Genomic DNA, 18,202 nt, shown 5'->3' with positions numbered 1-18,202 from the left:
CTCCAGGTGTGTGTGTTACCTCCAGGTGTGTGTGTGTGTGTGTGTGTGTTACCTCCAGGTGTGTGTGTGTGTGTGTGTGTGTTACCTCCAGGTGTGTGTGTGTGTGTTATCTCCAGGTGTGTGTGTGTGTGTGTTACCTCCAGGTGTGTGTGTGTGTGTGTGTTACCTCCAGGTGTGTGTGTGTGTGTGTGTTACCTCCAGGTGTGTGTGTGTGTGTGTGTGTGTTACCTCCAGGTGTGTGTGTGTGTGTGTGTGTGTTACCTCCAGGTGTGTGTGTGTGTGTGTGTTACCTCCAGGTGTGTGTGTGTGTGTGTGTGTGTGTTACCTCCAGGTGTGTGTGTGTGTGTGTGTGTGTTACCTCCAGGTGTGTGTGTGTGTGTGTGTGTGTTACCTCCAGGTGTGTGTGTGTGTGTGTGTGTGTTACCTCCAGGTGTGTGTGTGTGTGTGTGTGTGTTACCTCCAGGTGTGTGTGTGTTACCTCCAGGTGTGTGTGTGTGTGTGTGTGTGTTACCTCCAGGTGTGTGTGTGTGTGTGTGTGTGTTACCTCCAGGTGTGTGTGTGTGTGTGTGTGTGTGTTACCTCCATGTGTGTGTGTGTTTTACCTCCATGTGTGTGTGTGTTACCTCCATGTGTGTGTGTGTGTGTGTGTGTGTGTGTGTGTGTGTGTGTGTGTGTTACCTCCAGGTGTGTGTGTGTGTGTGTTACCTCCAGGTGTGTGTGTGTGTGTGTGTTACCTCCAGGTGTGTGTGTGTGTGTGTTACCTCCAGGTGTGTGTGTGTGTGTGTGTTACCTCCAGGTGTGTGTGTGTGTGTGTGTTACCTCCAGGTGTGTGTGTGTGTGTGTTACCTCCAGGTGTGTGTGTGTGTGTGTTACCTCCAGGTGTGTGTGTGTGTGTGTTACCTCCAGGTGTGTGTGTGTGTGTTACCTCCAGGTGTGTGTGTGTGTGTGTGTGTGTGTTACCTCCAGGTGTGTGTGTGTGTGTTACCTCCAGGTGTGTGTGTGTGTGTTACCTCCAGGTGTGTGTGTTACATACCTCAAAGTCCCTAGCGCTCAGCGTAGCGTTCTTCTCCAGTTCGATGCGTGCCCTCTTGTGACTGATCTCCATCTGTCTCTTCTCCTGATCCAACTGGATCAGCTGGGTCTTAGACTGAACCTTCTCTGCTGCCTCCAGCAACTACACAGAGACACACGGGTCACTTCCTGTGTCTTACATACACAGGTTTCAGACTGAACCTTCTCTCTGCAGTCTCTGGTCATTCACAACAACACAATGTGTCTCAGTCCCACCACCTCTGTCCTCTAAATACTGTTGGTGTAGGATGTGGTGCTGCACCATGTCTGTCCTACTCCACCCACCTGTAACCTCTGTAGGTACTGGTTCTGTAGGTACTGGTTCTATGTGTGTCTGTCCTACTCCACCCACCTGTAACCTCTGGTTCTGTAGGTACTGGTTCTATGTGTGTCTGTCCTACTCCACCCACCTGTAACCTCTGTAGGTACTGGTTCTGTAGGTACTGGTTCTGTAGGTACTGGTTCTGTGCGTGTCTGTCCTACTCCACCCACCTGTAACCTCTGTAGGTACTGGTTCTGTAGGTACTGGTTCTGTGTGTGTCTGTCCTACTCCACCCACCTGTAATCTCTGCAGGTACTGGTTCTGTAGGTACTGGTTCTGTAGGTGTCTGTCCTACTCCACCCACCTGTAAACTCTGCAGATACTGGTTCTGCAGGTACTGGTTCTGTAGGACGTGGTTCTATGTGTGTCTGTCCTACTCCACCCACCTGTAAACTCTGCAGGTACTGGTTCTGCAGGTACTGGTTCTGCAGGTACTGGTTCTGTAGGACGTGGTTCTGTGTGTGTCTGTCCTACTCCACCCACCTGTAACCTCTGCAGGTACTGGTTCTGTAGGTACTGGTTCTGTAGGACGTGGTTCTGTGTGTGTCTGTCCTACTCCACCCACCTGTAACCTCTGCAGGTACTGGTTCTGTAGGACGTGGCTCTGCACCGGGGCGGGTTCTCCCTGGTTCCGAGACGTGTCCGGAAGAGAGATGAAACTCTTAAAGGACTTCAGAGTGGAGAACACCGTCGTGTCATCCTCAATGTCCATGGTGGTCCACTGTTTACAAGGTTGCTGTAGCTTCTATAAGAGAGAGAGAGACCAACATTTACAGGGGCTACGATGGCCATGGTCAATTGTTTACAAGGCTGCTGTAGCTTCTATAAGAGAGAGAGACCAACATTTACAGGAGCTACATACAATGTCCATGGTCAGGAGTTTATTTTTTTACATGCTTACTGCACTAGAACAGAGAGGGTAATTAGCTGGCAACATTTTCAGTAGCTTCATATTCCTATGTGACATAGGAGACTGTCCATGTCCATGGTCAACGAGCATTTTGGGGCGACCATCTCTGGTGGGCAAGAAGATGCATGTTAGCTAGCTCCAGAGTGGCGCAGCAGTTTAAGGCACTGCATCTCAGTGCTACAGGTGTCACTACAGACCCCTGGTTCGATTCCAGGCTGTATCACAACCCAGCCGTGACTAGGCGTCCCATAGGGCAGCGCATAATTTGCCCAACGTCTTCCGGGTTAGGGTTTAGTTAAATAAAGGTTAAAGAAATAAAAAGCTACCTTATATGCTGGTCCATTCGGATGCACAACTCTATTTCAGTATTGCTGATCCGACGCATGCGCCTGGAGCAAAGCTAGTCTGGGGTTAAATAAAAAGTGTCCGAAAGTCGCGACATGATGTTTGAAATGAGCATACAAAGAAAAGTTGGTCAGTACATTAGCAAAGTCACTAACATTGCACAATTGTAAAGATGAAGGGTCAAGCCACATGTAACGCCATGGACCAGAGCTACTAACGTGAATGAGTAACCAACTAGCCATGCTAACCTGCTACCAGGGTTGCCTAATAACTATGAATTACTCGGTCATTTAAAGGATGGACGAGTCGCAGTTGATAAACATAAATGTGATCACAACAACTGCTCTATGATAGTTAACGTTGGTTACCTAGACGTCTCGAATCCCCTAGTTAGCTAACGTTAGCTAGCAAGCTCAATCGGCAAATTGTCGACACATGTTGATCGGATAGACGTCGGCAAATAATCCGACTATTAAATCATATGGACACGTTATAGAATTTATTATACAGCTTGATCAGATCTTACCTTGGAACTTGAAAAAAAAGTTGACTAGTTAGGTAGTTATAGATAGTAACGAGCTAGCTAGCATAACTTCGAACTCCCTCCTTTCCTAGAACAAGATCTGTGCTGTTATCGCGAGATTACCTGCTGCGTTATAAAGAGAGTCAAGGCTGCGCTCGATGCGCATATTGAGCAATTCACTAAATACTTCCGAGTAAGATCATCATATATCTTTATACCATTTGGTTTGGAAGTGATTTTTATGTAAACTAATCCGTGAAGCGGCATGAATATATATATTTTTGCAGTTTAGCAGGGTTCCACTGAAACTTATTCTATAGTATTCTTATCTTCTTTGTAATTGGGTTGGCGGATCTTGTAGTGATGGGCATTCCGGCTCTTTTCAGTGAGCTGGCTATGTTGGATCCTAAACGGCTCTTTTTTTTAAAAAGTTTTGTATTTTTTTAAAGTCAAACAGTTTGCCATAGTTTGACTATGATTGGTGTTTAAACAATTCTAATACAATTATTAAATTAATTAATACTCTACCTTAATTAATTTTAAAAAATGCATTAGTTTGTTATGAAAAAAGGAAGCTATTAAACAATTGCATTTCAAGTATAACTTTTTAATTTATATAAACAAAGTGCATATAAATTATATTCCATTCTATGGAACTTTCTGTCCGTTGATGAACATAAGAGTGTCCATCAACTCTGTCACATGTCCTGTGGTTACATTTGCTTCTCTCAGGCGTCTGGTTGTGATTGGCTGCAGACCCTGACACAGGAGTATCATTTGTGAGGCTGTCACATAGCTGAGAAGAGAGAACAGTAACTTATTAGTTCAGGTTCATGTTTTGTCTAATGATACTACATTCTCATCTACTGCTCATATACATATATAATACTGGATTAAATAATGATGTAGTAATAACTGCTTACTGTACCTCTCCACTGATCTCCACAGTGACCTGCTCAAAGGGTTCCAGGACTCTGCACACCTCCTCCCATTCCTCTTGGGTCAGAACATCATTGACAATGGCCAGGGTAGCGATGATGTCATCCTTTGACTCAAGAAACCGCTTCAACATGTAAAATGTTGAATTCCACCTTGTAGTGCAGTCTTGTTTAGGCCTCAGCTCAGGCGTCCCCATCTGGCGTTGTGTAGACGTTTAGTTTATCAGCACCTACTGTGCTCCTGTGGAAGTGTTCCACAGCTGATTTCACTTTGTCCACAGTTGGCTTCATCACCTTCAGAGCATCTCTTACAATCAGGTTGCTTGTGTGGGCAAGACATGGATGATCCACATCCTACATGGATGATCCATGTCCTACATGGATGATCCACGTCCTACATGGATGATGCGTCCATTTTAAAATGTTTGTGGCTTTGGTTATGTTAGCTGCATTGTCGCTAACACAACAGACCACTTTTCCATCTACTTGCCATCCTCTGGCCAATCACAACAGTTCGTCTGCCAAGTTCTCTGAGGTGTGTCTGTGGCTGAACTCAAAGCAGTCCAGAAGACAGCGAGACATCTTCAATGAAGTGACATGTAACCGACCTGTAAGAAGTGGTTACCCCCTGATGTCCAGCAGTCAGTGGTAAGGCAAACTGCAGTCGTTGCCTCTTGCTTCTAAGATGCAGTGCCTTAGACCGCTGCGCCACTCGGGAGCCCTAACAATGTTACCTGAACTCTGTGAAGCATTTATTTGGGCTGCAATTTCTGAGGCTGGTCACTCTAATGAACTGATCCACTGCTGTAGAAGTGTCTCTGGGTCTTCCTTTCCTGTTGTGGTCCTCATGAAAACCAGTTTCATCATAGCGCTTGATGGTTTTAGCGACTGAACTTGAAATGTTCCGCATTGACTGACCTTCATGTCTTAAAGTAATAATGGACTGTCGTTTCTCTTTGCTTATTTGAGCTGTTCTTGCCATTATATGGACTTGGTCTTTTACTAAATAGGGCTATCTTCAGTATACCACCCCTACCTTGTCACAACACAACTGATTGGCTCAAACACATTAAGATTGAAAGAATTTCCACAAATAAACTTTTAGCACACCTGTTAATTGAAATGCATTCCAGGTTAAATACATTCCACCTCATGAAGCTGGTTGAGAGAATGCCAAGAGTGTGTAAAGCTTTGCCTCAAGGCAAAGGGTGGCTCCTTTGAAAAATATCAAATATAAATCATATATTTATATTATAAATCAAATCAAATTGTATTTGTCACATACACAGGGTTAGCAGATGTTATCTGTCACATACACATGGTTAGCAGATGTTATTGGTCACATACACATGGTTAGCAGATGTTATTGGTCACATTCACAGGGTTAGCAGATGTTATTGGTCACATACACATGGTTAGCAGATGTTATTGGTCACATACACATGGTTAGCAGATGTTATTGGTCACATACACATGGTTAGCAGATGTTATTGGTCACATACACATGGTTAGCAGATGTTATTGGTCACACGGTTAGCAGATGTTATTGGTCACATGGTTAGCAGATGTTATTGGCCACATGGTTAGCAGATGTTATTGGTCACATGGTTAGCAGATGTTATTGGTCACATGGTTAGCAGATGTTATTGGTCACATACACATGGTTAGCAGATGTTATTGGTCACATACACATGGTTAACAGATGTTATTGGTCATATACACATGGTTAACAGATGTTATTGGTCACATACACATGGTTAGCAGATGTTATTGGTCACACGGTTAACAGATGTTATTGGTCACATACACATGGTTATCAGATGTTATTGGTCACATACACATGGTTAGCAGATGTTATTGGTCACATACACATGGTTAGCAGATGTTATTGGTCACACGGTTAGCAGATGTTATTGGTCACATGGTTAACAGATGTTATTGGTCATATACACAGGGTTAGCAGATGTTATTGGTCACAGGGTTAGCAGATGTTATTGGTCACATGGTTAGCAGATGTTATTGGTCACATACACATGGTTAGCAGATGTTATTGGTCACATACACAGGGTTAGCAGATGTTATTGGTCACATACACATGGTTAGCAGATGTTATTGGTCACATACACATGGTTAGCAGATGTTATTGGTCACATACACATGGTTAGCAGATGTTATTGGTCACATACACATGGTTAGCAGATGTTATTGGTCACATACACATGGTTAGCAGATGTTATTGGTCACATACACAGGGTTAGCAGATGTTATTGGTCACATACACATGGTTAGCAGATGTTATTGGTCACACGGTTAGCAGATGTTATTGGTCACATACACATGGTTAGCAGATGTTATTGGTCACATACACATGGTTAGCAGATGTTATTGGTCACATACACATGGTTAGCAGATGTTATTGGTCACATACACATGGTTAGCAGATGTTATTGGTCACATACACATGGTTAACAGATGTTATTGGTCATATACACATGGTTAGCAGATGTTAATGGTGACATACACATGGTTAGCAGATGTTATTGGTCACATACACATGGTTAGCAGATGTTATTGGTCACATGGTTAGCAGATGTTATTTGTCACATACACATGGTTAGCAGATGTTATTGGTCACATACACATGGTTAGCAGATGTTATTGGTCACATACACATGGTTAGCAGATGTTATTGGTCACATACACATGGTTAGCAGATGTTATTGGTCACATACACATGGTTAGCAGATGTTATTGGTCACATACACACGGTTAGCAGATGTTATTGGTCACATGGTTAGCAGATGTTATTGGTCATATACACATGGTTAGCAGATGTTATTGGTCACATACACATGGTTAGCAGATGTTATTGGTCACATACACACGGTTAGCAGATGTTATTGGTCACATGGTTAGCAGATGTTATTGGTCATATACACATGGTTAGCAGATGTTATTGGTCACATACACATGGTTATCAGATGTTATTGGTCACATACACATGGTTAGCAGATGTTATTGGTCACATACACATGGTTAGCAGATGTTATTGGTCATATACACATGGTTAGCAGATGTTATTGGTCACATACACATGGTTAGCAGATGTTATTGGTCACATACACATGGTTAGCAGATGTTATTGGTCACATACACATGGTTAGCAGATGTTATTGGTCACATACACATGGTTAGCAGATGTTATTGGTCACATACACATGGTTATCAGATGTTATTGGTCACATACACATGGTTAGCAGACGTTATTGGTCACATACACATGGTTAGCAGATGTTATTGGTCACATTCACATGGTTAGCAGATGTTAATTGTCACATACACATGGTTAGCAGATGTTATTGGTCACATACACATGGTTAGCAGATGTTATTGCGAGTGTAGCGAAATGCTTGTGTTTCTAGTTCCGACAATGCAGTAATAACCAACAAGTAATCTAACTAACAATTCCAAAACTACTGTCTTATACACAGTGTAAGGGGATAAAGAATATGTACATAAAGATATATGAATGAGTGATGGTACAGAGCAGCATAGGCAAGATACAGTAGATGGTATCGAGTACAGTATATACATATGAGATGAGTATGTAAACAAAGTGGCATAGTTAAAGTGGCTAGTGATACATGTATTACATAAGGATGCAGTAGATGATATAGAGTACAGTATATACGTATACATATGAGATGAATAATGTAGGGTATGTAAACATTATATTAGGTAGCATTGTTTAAAGTGGCTAGTGATATATTTTACATCATTTCCCATCAATTCCCATTATTAAAGTGGCTGGAGTTGAGTCAGTGTGTTGGCAGCAGCCACTCAATGTTAGTGGTGACTATTTAACAGTCTGATGGCCTTGAGATAAACAGCTTCTTTCAGTCTCTCGGTCCCAGCTTTGATGCACCTGTACTGACCTCGCCTTCTGGATGATAGCGGGGTGAACAGGCAGTGGCTCAGGTGGTTGTTGTCCTTGATGATCTTTATGGCCTTCCTGTAACATCGGGTGGTGTAGGTGTCCTGAAGGGCAGGTAGTTTGCCCCCGGTGATGCGTTGTGCAGACCTCACTACCCTCTGGAGAGCCTTACGGTTGTGGGCGGAGCAGTTGCCGTACCAGGCGGTGATACAGCCCGCCAGGATGCTCTCGATTGTGCATCTGTAGAAGTTTGTGAGTGCTTTTGGTGACAAGCCGAATTTCTTCAGCCTCCTGAGGTTGAAGAGGCGCTGCTGCGCCTTCTTCACGATGCTGTCTGTGTGAGTGGACCAATTCAGTTTGTCTGTGATGTGTATGCCGAGGAACTTAAAACTTACTACCCTCTCCACTACTGTTCCATCGATGTGGATAGGGGGGTGTTCCCTCTGCTGTTTCCTGAAGTCCACAATCATCTCCTTAGTTTTGTTGACGTTGAGTGTGAGGTTGTTTTCCTGACACCACACTCCGAGGGCCCTCACCTCCTCCCTGTAGGCCGTCTCGTCGTTGTTGGTAATCAAGCCTACCAATGTTGTGTCGTCCGCAAACTTGATGATTGAGTTGGAGGCGTGCGTGGCCACGCAGTCGTGGGTGAACAGGGAGTACAGGAGAGGGCTCAGAACGCACCCTTGTGGGGCCCCAGTGTTGAGGATCAGCGGGGTGGAGACGTTGTTGCCTACCCTCACCACCTGGGGGCGGCCCATCAGGAAGTCCAGGACCCAGTTGCACAGGGCGGGGTCGAGACCCAGGGTCTCGAGCTTGATGACGAGCTTGGAGGGTACTATGGTGTTGAATGCCGAGCTGTAGTCGATGAACAGCATTCTCACATAGGTATTCCTCTTGTCCAGATGGGTTAGGGCAGTGTGCAGTGTGGTTGAGATTGCATCGTCTGTGGACCTATTTGGGCGGTAAGCAAATTGGAGTGGGTCTAGGGTGTCAGGTAGGGTGGAGGTGATATGGTCCTTGACTAGTCTCTCAAAGCACTTCATGATGACAGTAGTCGTTTAGCTCAGTTACCTTAGCTTTCTTGGGAACAGGAACAATGGTGGCCCTCTTGAAGCATGTGGGAACAGCAGACTGGTATAGGGATTGATTGAATATGTCCGTAAACACACCGGCCAGCTGGTCTGCGCATGCTCTGAGGGCGCGGCTGGGGATGCCGTCTGGGCCTGCAGCCTTGCGAGGGTTAACACGTTTAAATGTTTTACTCACCTCGGCTGCAGTGAAGGAGAGTCCGCATGTTTTCGTTGCAGGCCGTGTCAGTGGCACTGTATTGTCCTCAAAGCGGGCAAAAAAGTTATTTAGTCTGCCTGGGAGCAAGACATCCTGGTCCGTGACTGGGCTGGTTTTCTTCCTGTAGTCCGTGATGGGCTGGTTTTCTTCCTGTAGTCCGTGATGGGCTGGGTTTCTTCCTGTAGTCCGTGATGGGCTGGGTTTCTTCCTGTAGTCCGTGATGGGCTGGGTTTCTTCCTGTAGTCCGTGATGGGCTGGGTTTCTTCCTGTAGTCCGTGATGGGCTGGGTTTCTTCCTGTAGTCCGTGATGGGCTGGGTTTCTTCCTGTAGTCCGTGACTGGGCTGGGTTTCTTCCTGTAGTCCGTGATGGGCTGGGTTTCTTCCTGTAGTCCGTGATGGGCTGGGTTTCTTCCTGTAGTCCGTGATGGGCTGGTTTTCTTCCTGTAGTCCGTGACTGGGCTGGGTTTCTTCCTGTAGTCCGTGATGGGCTGGGTTTCTTCCTGTAGTCCGTGATGGGCTGGGTTTCTTCCTGTAGTCCGTGATGGGCTGGGTTTCTTCCTGTAGTCCGTGATGGGCTGGGTTTCTTCCTGTAGTCCGTGATGGGCTGGGTTTCTTCCTGTAGTCCGTGATGGGCTGGGTTTCTTCCTGTAGTCCGTGATGGGCTGGGTTTCTTCCTGTAGTCCGTGATGGGCTGGGTTTCTTCCTGTAGTCCGTGATGGGCTGGGTTTCTTCCTGTAGTCCGTGACTGGGCTGGGTTTCTTCCTGTAGTCCGTGACTGGGCTGGGTTTCTTCCTGTAGTCCGTGATGGGCTGGGTTTCTTCCTGTAGTCCGTGATGGGCTGGGTTTCTTCCTGTAGTCCGTGATGGGCTGGGTTTCTTCCTGTAGTCCGTGATGGGCTGGGTTTCTTCCTGTAGTCCGTGATGGGCTGGGTTTCTTCCTGTAGCCCGTGATGGGCTGGGTTTCTTCCTGTAGTCCGTGATGGGCTGGGTTTCTTCCTGTAGTCCGTGATGGGCTGGGTTTCTTCCTGTAGTCCGTGATGGGCTGGGTTTCTTCCTGTAGTCCGTGATGGGCTGGGTTTCTTCCTGTAGTCCGTGATGGGCTGGGTTTCTTCCTGTAGTCCGTGATGGGCTGGGTTTCTTCCTGTAGTCCGTGATGGGCTGGGTTTCTTCCTGTAGTCCGTGATGGGCTGGGTTTCTTCCTGTAGTCCGTGACTGGGCTGGGTTTCTTCCTGTAGTCCGTGACTGGGCTGGGTTTCTTCCTGTAGTCCGTGATGGGCTGGGTTTCTTCCTGTAGTCCGTGATGGGCTGGGTTTCTTCCTGTAGTCCGTGATGGGCTGGGTTTCTTCCTGTAGTCCGTGATGGGCTGGGTTTCTTCCTGTAGTCCGTGATGGGCTGGGTTTCTTCCTGTAGTCCGTGACTGGGCTGGGTTTCTTCCTGTAGTCCGTGATGGGCTGGGTTTCTTCCTGTAGTCCGTGACTGGGCTGGGTTTCTTCCTGTAGTCCGTGATGGGCTGGGTTTCTTCCTGTAGTCCGTGATGGGCTGGGTTTCTTCCTGTAGTCCGTGATGGGCTGGGTTTCTTCCTGTAGTCCGTGATGGGCTGGGTTTCTTCCTGTAGTCCGTGATGGGCTGGGTTTCTTCCTGTAGTCCGTGATGGGCTGGGTTTCTTCCTGTAGTCCGTGATGGGCTGGGTTTCTTCTTGTAAATATTATATATATATTTATTTGTTTAATACTTTTTCGGTTACTAAATGTGTTATTTCATAGTGTTGTGTTTTCCCTGTTATTCTACAATGTAGAAAATAGTAAAAATAAAGAAAAACCCTGGAGTAGGTGTGTCCAATCTTTTGACTGGTACTGTCTGTGTATACATACATACATACATACATACATACATACATACATACATACATACATACATACATACATACATACATACATACCATCATGTTTGGTGATGACACGACAGTGGAAGGCCTGATCACAGACAATGATGAGACACCTAATAGGTAGGAGGTCAGAGACCTGGCACTACAGTGCCAGGACAACAACCTCCCCCTCAACATCAGCAAGACAAAAGAGTTGACCGTGGAAAACACAGGAAACAGAGGAACAAGCACACCCTCATCACTTCAACAGGGCTGTAGTGGTGTAGGGTTCAAGTTCCTCTGTGTTCACATCACCAAGGATCCATCACTTCATCACTTCTGTAGTGGTGTGGGGTTCAAGTTCCTCTGTGTTCACATCACCAAGGATATATCATGGTCCACCCAAACTAAGACAGTCCTCAAGAGGGCACAACAACACCTCTTCCCCCTCAGCAGTCTGAAAGGATCTGGGTCCTCAGATCCTCCAAAAGTTCTACAGCTGCTCCACTGAGAGCATCTTGACTGGCTGCAACACCGCTTGGTACGGAAACTGCTCTGCCTCCGACCTCAAGGCACTACAGAGGGTAGTGCGTACGGCCCAGTAAATCCCGGGGGCCGAGCTTCCTACCTTCCAGGACCGATATGTCTATAGGTTCGGGTCCAGGCTGTATCACAACCAGCCATGGGAGTCCCATAGGGCGGCGCACAATTGGCCCAGTGTCGTAAAGGTTTGGCTGGGGTAGGCCGTCATTGTAAATAAGAATTTGTTCTTAGCTGATTTTCCTAGTTAAATAAAGGTTCAATAAAATACAAAAACAAATAGGAAATGCTTAGAATTTTTTTTTTTTATTTCACCTTTATTTAACCAGGTAGGCTAGTTGAGAACAAGTTCTCATTTGCAACTGCGACCTGGCCAAGATAAAGCATAGCAGTGTGAGCATACAACAAAGAGTTACACATGGAGTAAACAATTAACAAGTCAATAACACAGTAGAAAACGAAGGGGGGGTCTATATACAATGTGTGCAAAAGGCATGAGGAGGTAGGCAAATAATTACAATTTTGCAGATTAACACTGGAGTGATAAAAGATCAGATGGTCATGTACAGGTAGAGATATTGGTGTGCAGAAGAGCAGAAAAGTAAATAAATAAAAACAGTACGGGGATGAGGTAGGTGAAAAGGGTGGGCTATTTACCAATAGACTATGTACAGCTGCAGCGATCGGTTAGCTGCTCAGATAGCTGATGTTTGAAGTTGGTGAGGGAGATGAAAGTCTCCAACTTCAGCGATTTTTGCAATTCGTTCCAGTCACAGGCAGCAGAGTACTGGAACGAAAGGCGGCCAAATGAGGTGTTGGCTTTAGGGATGATCAGTGAGATACACCTGCTGGAGCGCGTGCTACGGATGGGTGTTGCCATCGTGACCAGTGAGCTGAGATAAGGCGGAGCTTTACCTAGCATAGACTTGTAGATGACCTGGAGCCAGTGGGTCTGGCGACGAATATGTAGCGAGGGCCAGCCGACTAGAGCATACAAGTCGCAGTGGTGGGTAGTATAAGGTGCTTTAGTGACAAAACGGATGGCACTGTGATAGACTGCATCCAGTTTGCTGAGTAGAGTGTTGGAAGCCATTTTGTAGATGACATCGCCGAAGTCGAGGATCGGTAGGATAGTCAGTTTTACTAGGGTAAGCTTGGCGGCTTGAGTGAAGGAGGCTTTGTTGCGGAATAGAAAGCCGACTCTTGATTTGATTTTCGATTGGAGATGTTTGATATGAGTCTGGAAGGAGAGTTTGCAGTCTAGCCAGACACCTAGGTACTTATAGACGTCCACATATTCTAGGTCGGAACCATCCAGGGTGGTGATGCTAGTCGGGCATGCAGGTGCAGGCAGCGACCGGTTGAAAAGCATGCATTTGGTTTTACTAGCGTTTAAGAGCAGTTGGAGGCCACGGAAGGAGTGTTGTATGGCATTGAAGCTTGTTTGGAGGTTAGATAGCACAGTGTCCAAAGACGGGCCGAAAGTATATAGAATGGTGTCGTCTGCGTAGAGGTGGATCAGGGAATCGCCCGCAGCAAGAGCAACATCATTGATATACACAGAGAAAAGAGTCGGCCCGAGAATTGAACCCTGTGGCACCCCCATAGAGACTGCCAGAGGACCGGACAGCATGCCCTCCGATTTGACACACTGAACTCTGTCTGCAAAGTAATTGGTGAACCAGGCAAGGCAGTCATCCGAAAAACCGAGGCTACTGAGTCTGCCGATAAGAATATGGTGATTGACAGAGTCGAAAGCCTTGGCGAGGTCGATGAAGACGGCTGCACAGTACTGTCTTTTATCGATGGCGGTTATGATGTCGTTTAGTACCTTGAGTGTGGCTGAGGTGCACCCATGACCGGCTCGGAAACCAGATTGCACAGCGGAGAAGGTACGGTGGGATTCGAGATGGTCAGTGACCTGTTTGTTGACTTGGCTTTCGAAGACCTTAGATAGGCAGGGCAGGATGGATATAGGTCTGTAACAGTTTGGGTCCAGGGTGTCTCCCCCTTTGAAGAGGGGGATGACTGCGGCAGCTTTCCAATCCTTGGGGATCTCAGACGAGATGAAAGAGAGGTTGAACAGGCTGGTAATAGGGGTTGCGACAATGGTGGCAGATAGTTTCAGAAATAGAGGGTCCAGATTGTCAAGCCCAGCTGATTTGTACGGGTCCAGGTTTTGCAGCTCTTTCAGAACATCTGCTATCTGGATTTGGGTAAAGGAGAACCTGGAGAGGCTTGGGCGAGGAGCTGCGGGGGGGGCGGAGCTGTTGGCCGAGGTTGAAGTAGCCAGGCGGAAGGCATGGCCAGCCGTTGAGAAATGCTTATTGAAGTTTTCGATAATCATGGATTTATCAGTGGTGACCGTGTTACCTAGCCTCAGTGCAGTGGGCAGCTGGGAGGAGGTGCTCTTGTTCTCCATGGACTTCACAGTGTCCCAGAACTTTTTGGAGTTGGAGCTACAGGATGCAAACTTCTGCCTGAAGAAGCTGGCCTTAGCTTTCCTGACTGACTGCGTGTATTGGTTCCGGACTTCCCTGAACAGTTGCATATCACGGGGACTATTCGATGCTATTGCAGTCCGCCACAGGATGTTTTTGTGCTGGTCGAGGGCAGTCAGGTCTGGGGTGAACCAAGGGCTGTATCTGTTCTTAGTTCTGCATTTTTTGAACGGAGCATGCTTATCTAAAATGGTGAGGAAGTTACTTTTAAAGAATGACCAGGCATCCTCAACTGACGGGATGAGGTCAATGTCCTTCCAGGATACCCTGGCCAGGTCGATTAGAAAGGCCTGCTCACAGAAGTGTTTTAGGGAGCGTTTGACAGTGATGAGGGGTGGTCGTTTGACTGCGGCTCCGTAGCGGATACAGGCAATGAGGCAGTGATCGCTGAGATCCTGGTTGAAGACAGCGGAGGTGTATTTGGAGGGCCAGTTGGTCAGGATGACGTCTATGAGGGTGCCCTTGTTTACAGAGTTAGGGTTGTACCTGGTGGGTTCCTTGATGATTTGTGTGAGATTGAGGGCATCTAGCTTAGATTGTAGGACTGGCGGGGTGTTAAGCATATCCCAGTTTAGGTCACCTAACAGAACAAACTCTGAAGCTAGATGGGGGGCGATCAATTCACAAATGGTGTCCAGGGCACAGCTGGGAGCTGAGGGGGGTCGGTAGCAGGTGGCAACCGTGAGAGACTTATTTCTGGAGAGAGTAATTTTCAAAATTAGTAGTTCGAACTGTTTGGGTATGGACCTGGAAAGTATGACATTACTTTGCAGGCCATCTCTGCAGTAAACTGCAACTCCTCCCCCTTTGGCAGTTCTATCTTGACGGAAGATGTTATAGTTGGGTATGGAAATCTCTGAATTTTTGGTGGCCTTCCTGAGCCAGGATTCAGACACAGCAAGGACATCAGGGTTAGCAGAGTGTGCTAAAGCAGTGAGTAAGACAAACTTAGGGAGGAGGCTTCTGATGTTGACATGCATGAAACCAAGGCTTTTTCGAACACAGAAGTCAACAAATGAGGGTGCCTGGGGACATGCAGGGCCTGGGTTTACCTCCACATCACCCGCGGAACAGAGAAGGAGTAGTATGAGGGTGCGGCTAAAGGCTATCAAAACTGGTCGCCTAGAGCGTTGGGGACAGAGAATAAGAGGAGCAGGTTTCTGGGCATGGTAGAATATATTCAGGGCATAATGCGCAGACAGGGGTATGGTGGGGTGCGGGTACAGCGGAGGTAAGCCCAGGCACTGGGTGATGATGAGAGAGGTTGTATCTCTGGACATGCTGGTAGTAATGGGTGAGGTCACCGCATGTGTGGGAGGTGGGACAAAGGAGTTATCAGGGGTATGAAGAGTGGAACTAGGGGCTCCATTGTGAACTAAAACAATGATAACTAACCTGAACAACAGTATACAAGGCATATTGACATTTGAGAGAGACATACAGCGAGGCATACAGTAATCACAGGTGTTGAATTGGGAAAGCTAGCTAAAACAGTAGGTGAGACAACAGCTAATCAGCTAGCACAACAACAGCAGGTAAAATGGCGTAGACTAGGCAACGGGGCCAACAGATAAAACAAACAAGCAGAATGGAGTACCGTGATTTATGGACAGTCCAGCGTGCATCAGCTATGTAGCCAAGAGATCAGTGTCCAGGGGGCAGCGGTGGATGGGGAAGGGAAGCTGGACTGGCGAGTGTTATCCAGGTTAAAAAAACGAACAATGACTAAATAGCTTGTAGCTAGTTAGCTGGTTAGCTTCTGGAGGTTCTTGAGTGTGTTCTAAAAATAAATAAAAAATAATAGCGATTCCGTATCACATTGGGTGAGGCAGGTTTCCGGAAGGTATAAACAAATTAAAAGTCAAAAGAGATAGAAAGTAAATATGGGTCCGGTGGGCGTTTGGGACGCGGAGATTCAGGCGGTTAGCAGGCCTGTGCTAACAAGCTAACAGTTTGTAGGCCCGGGCTAGACAAGGTAGCAGTTAGCGGACCGGAGCTGGACAAGCTAGCAGTTAGCAGGCCGAATTAGCAAGCAGGGAGATAGCGAGGGCTAGAGAGTTAGCCTTTGGGGGACGTCGCGATGGGGTGAGTCTGTTTATTCCTCTTCATGCGGTGACATCGATAGACCGGTCGTGGGCCCGGGTATTGTAGCTCAGGAGTATGCTACGGTGGTAGCGCAGGCCGGGCTAGCTTCAAGCTAAGTGGGTGGAAACGCTAGCCAGGGGTAATCATCCAGGGTTGCAGTTTAGCTAGATAGCTAGTTGTGAAGATCCAGCGTATTTGGAAGCTTAGGTTTAGCAAAATGTTTTTAAAGGGATAGCTATGTAAAAAACGAAAAATATGTAAAAAAAACGAAAAATAAACAAAATATAAACAAAATATACAGGGACACGACACGACAGGACGACTTACTGCTACGCCATCTTGGATTCAATGGATGTACAGGCTGAATGAATGGAGACTGTGATGGCAAAATGCTGTACTGATGTGAATGGCTACAGAATCCCAGTCACACACAGGGAACAGAGGAACGGGGATCAGAGGAACAGGGATCAGAGGAACGGGGATCAGAGGAACGGGGATCAGAGGAACGGGGAACAGAGGAACGGGGATCAGAGGAACGGGGATCAGAATCCCAGTCACACACAGGGATCAGAGGAATGGGGATCAGAGGAACGGGGATCAGAGGAACGGGGAACAGAGGAACGGGGATCAGAGGTACGGGGAACAGAGGAACGGGGATCAGAGGAACGGGGATCAGAGGAACGGGGATCAGAGGAACGGGGAACAGAGGAACGGGGAACAGAGGAACGGGGATCAGAGGAACGGGGATCAGAATCCCAGTCACACACAGGGAACAGAGGAACGGGGATCAGAGGAACGGGGAACAGAATCCCAGTCACACACAGGGAACAGAGGAACGGGGATCAGAGGAACGGGGAACAGAGGAACAGGGATCAGAGGAACGGGGATCAGAGGTACGGGGAACAGAGGAACGGGGAACAGAGGAACGGGGATCAGAGGAACGGGGATCAGAGGTCCTAACGTGTGATTTATTAGGATCCCCAGTCGCCGACGGCAACGGAGACAGCTCGTCTTTACTGGGATCTGACACATAACGAAAAATACTTCACAGTTCACATACATTTAAAAACATGCATATGTAGTGTGTGTGTCTATCAGTTACACATACCTGTCAATACATACACACAACAAGTCACATGGAGGTCACATGGTCACATGGAGATGGGCGTTGTGTCGTGAGCTATTGCTTCATCGGTTGTTTCCAAACCAGGTCTGAGGTTCACTAGCGCTGTATAAGATAGAAGGGAGCACCAGGCACTCACGGCTCTGTGTAATACTGTGTATAAGATAGAAGGGAGCACCATGCACTCACGGCTCTGTGTAATACTGTATATAAGATAGAAGGGAGCACCAGGCACTCACGGCTCTGTATAATACTGTGTATAAGATAGAAGGGAGCACCATGCACTCACGGCTCTGTGTAATACTGTATATAAGATAGAAGGGAGCACCAGGCACTCACGGCTCTGTGTAATACTGTGTATAAGATAGAAGGGAGCACCATGCACTCACGGCTCTGTGTAATACTGTATATAAGATAGAAGGGAGCACCAGGCACTCACGGCTCTGTGTAATACTGTGTATAAGATAGAAGGGAGCACCATGCACTCACGGCTTTGTATAATACTGTATATAAGATAGAAGGGAGCACCATGCACCCACGGCTCTGTATAATACTGTATATAAGATAGAAGGGAGCACCATGCACCCACGGCTCTGTATAATACTGTATATAAGATAGAAGGGAGCACCATGCACCCACGGCTCTGTATAATACTGTATATAAGATAGAAGGGAGCACCATGCACCCACGGCTCTGTATAATACTGTATATAAGATAGAAGGGAGCACCAACGGCTAGACATTAATCTAGATCAGATAAA

At 46.7% G+C, this 18,202-nt stretch overlaps 1 protein-coding gene across 1 annotated transcript in view; it reads right to left on the bottom strand.

Annotated features, from left to right (window-relative positions):
* Positions 1–3,306, bottom strand: part of LOC109887229 (mitotic spindle assembly checkpoint protein MAD1) — a gene marked incomplete at its 3' end in the record, with an annotated part of 32,601 nt that extends 29,295 nt beyond the window's left edge. The window contains 3 exon segments of the mRNA XM_031818273.1: positions 1,034–1,174; positions 1,959–2,138; positions 3,175–3,306. Of these exon segments, the coding sequence (XP_031674133.1) occupies positions 1,034–1,174; positions 1,959–2,105 (288 nt within the window).
* Between the last annotated feature and the right edge of the window lie 14,896 nt (positions 3,307–18,202).

Source organism: Oncorhynchus kisutch, unplaced genomic scaffold (assembly GCF_002021735.2).
Source record: "Oncorhynchus kisutch isolate 150728-3 unplaced genomic scaffold, Okis_V2 scaffold1322, whole genome shotgun sequence".
Lineage (NCBI taxonomy): Eukaryota > Metazoa > Chordata > Actinopteri > Salmoniformes > Salmonidae > Oncorhynchus > Oncorhynchus kisutch.
The sequence above is the reverse complement of the archived record's forward strand: the minus strand, read 5'-3'. Positions and strand labels throughout refer to the sequence as shown.